This window comes from Lampris incognitus, unplaced genomic scaffold, assembly GCF_029633865.1.
Source record: "Lampris incognitus isolate fLamInc1 unplaced genomic scaffold, fLamInc1.hap2 scaffold_48, whole genome shotgun sequence".
In the NCBI taxonomy this organism is placed as follows: Eukaryota; Metazoa; Chordata; class Actinopteri; order Lampriformes; family Lampridae; genus Lampris; species Lampris incognitus.
Window position 1 is genome coordinate 1,087,501 of NW_026611440.1, and position 2,490 is coordinate 1,089,990.

The following is a 2,490-nucleotide window of genomic DNA, read 5'->3' on the forward strand; positions in this document are numbered from 1 at the left end:
CAGGCGGCAGGAGACACCGTAACCGGTGATCCGCAACCTGGTACGGAAGGAAATGTAACAACTGAAAAGGACAGCAATACTGTAAATGATGGTAATTTGAGTGGTACTGAAACACAGGATGCGGATGTATGCAGAGACGAAGGACAGACAGAACCAGCGGGAGACAGTCACCCAGCCGAGGCCGAGAGTCAGGTTCCTGCAGGTGAGTCACACTGTGAAAACGCTGGAAATGAAGATGAGGACATGTTAGAGGATGATAGCCTATCTCAGTTTGCTGATATTGTGTCGCAAGGTGATCAGCAGTCATACTCATTGAAAGAGATTAATGATTTCCTTGACGAAACCTATGGCAGACAGTCTGTGGATGTAACAGATTTCTTCTCGGATGTGGACAGGTTTGTTAACTCTGTTATGAAGGTTAGAAAGACAGCTGGATATGAAGAGCTCAGTAAGCAGAAGAGGTTTCGTCTGAAGAAGATTCTGACGAAACTCAGGAAAGAAAAGCGAGGGAAGGTTTCTTTACATGTACAAAACTGAAATATATGTGACACACAAAAGGTGTTTTTTTCTCTCTTGGAAAGGTTTCACTGTCTTATCCTTCCTTTTCTCTCTTCTTTTAATGGACGGTTTGCGAGTAGGGAGTCTAAATATTAATGGAGGACGGGATAGAGTTAAGCGAGGTGTGGTAGCTGAGCTGATTAGAGCTAAGAACATAGATGTGCTCTTCCTACAGGAAACACACAGCTCCGCAGACAACGAGATAGAGTGGGGAATGAGTTGGGCAGGCCAGGCTTTTTTGAGCCATGGTACCAACTTTCGTGCAGGTGTAGCTGTTCTCTTTTCGCAGCGCCTCCTTTTGACAAATGTTTTGACATGTGAAGTGGAGCAGGGCAGGATCCAGGTAGTTCAGGCAACAATCCAAGAAATACCCTTTGTGTTTATAAATGTATATGCTTATAATACAGGCACTGGTCGCTTGAGATTGTTTAGCAAACTGAGGGATAAACTCAAACAATTTAATAGTGGCTCAATCATAGTGGTGGGAGGAGACTGGAATTGCACTACACACCCTACAGTTGACAGAAACTCAGAAGAGCCCCATCCACCGTCAGCTTCTTTTCTGTCCACTGTGGTTGCAGAAAACGACCTTACGGATGTTTGGAGGACACTTAATCCAACAGTTAGGCAGTACACATGGGTAAAAGCTGCGGAGGGTAGTGTGAGGGCAGCCAGGTTGGACAGGATTTACCTCAATCAAACATACAACAACAGGTTGATTAAGTCCACGATATCACCTGTGGGATTTTCAGATCACCATTTAGTAGTGGCAGATTTTTCTTTACAAGTTCAATTTCGACACTGTTCCCACTGGCACTTCGATGTGCGGCTAATGCAGGATAAAGCCTTCTGTCAGTTCTTCTCTGACTTCTGGAGTCATTGGGGGCTGAGGAAGAAGGATTTTGAGAGCTTAGCTCGATGGTGGGAGGTAGGAAAAACACAAATTAGGATTTTCTGTCAGCAATACAAACAACACACTCTCGGTGTGGAGAAACTTTGTCTTGATGAATTAGAGAGAGAAATTAGGATATTAGAAGGCGAAGTAATTATTGGACATGATGGTGACAGCAGCACTTTGGAAAGTAGGAGGAAGGCTTTAGGTAGGTTCCTACATGAGAGGGCAAAGGGCGCTTTAATCAGGACCCGACTTGCCACCATCAAAGACATAGATGCTCCAACTTCTTTTTTCTTTAAACTCGAGAAGAAAATTAGAAAGAATAATGTGATGATGCACCTCAAACTTCCCAGTGGGGCAACAACAACTGATCCATCAGAGATGAGGAAGTTGGCCATAGACTTCTACAGCAGCCTGTTCAGTGCGGAGACCTGTGACTCTGGCTGTGTGGGGGAGATACTGGAGGGACTGCCTCAGCTGGGTGAAACGCAGGTGACTTCGCTGGAGTCCCCCGTCTCCTTTGATGAGATGTCTGCGGCGGTTCAGCAGCTCAGCTGTGGCAAAGCCTCTGGAGTTGATGGACTTCCTTCAGAGTTCTACAAGACGTTTTGGACCCAACTGGACGAGACTTACACGATGTTTTTAGAGAATGTTTGAACTCTGGAACTCTACCTTTGAGTTGTAGACGGGCTGTCCTGACACTGCTACCAGAAAAGGGAGATCTTGGCCTACTAAAAAACTGGAGGCCAGTTTCATTGTTGTGTACTGACTATAAGATCATTGCAAAATGCTTTTCAAATAGACTCAAACAGTGTATGGACACGGTTGTACATTATAGCCAGACGTACTGTGTTCCTGACCGTACAATTAAGGATAATCTTTTTTTGATACGTGACATTATTGCCATATCTAAGCTCCAGGAGCTGGATGTTGGCCTGCTTTCCTTAGATCCAAGAGAAGGCTTTTGACGGGATTGATCATTGCTATCTGTTCCAAACACTTAAAGGTTTTGGTTTTGGGGATAAATTTGTTAACTG

At 44.7% G+C, this 2,490-nt stretch overlaps 1 protein-coding gene across 1 annotated transcript in view; it reads left to right on the forward strand.

The window, feature by feature from the left end:
- Positions 1-1,855, forward strand: part of LOC130133697 (kinesin-like protein KIF3B) — a 10,621-nt gene extending 8,766 nt beyond the window's left edge. The window contains exon 2 of the mRNA XM_056302089.1: positions 1,807-1,855. Within this exon, the coding sequence (XP_056158064.1) occupies positions 1,807-1,824 (18 nt within the window). The 3' untranslated portion in view covers positions 1,825-1,855. The remainder of the gene's footprint in view (positions 1-1,806) is intronic.
- Positions 1,856-2,490: the final 635 nt, after the last annotated feature.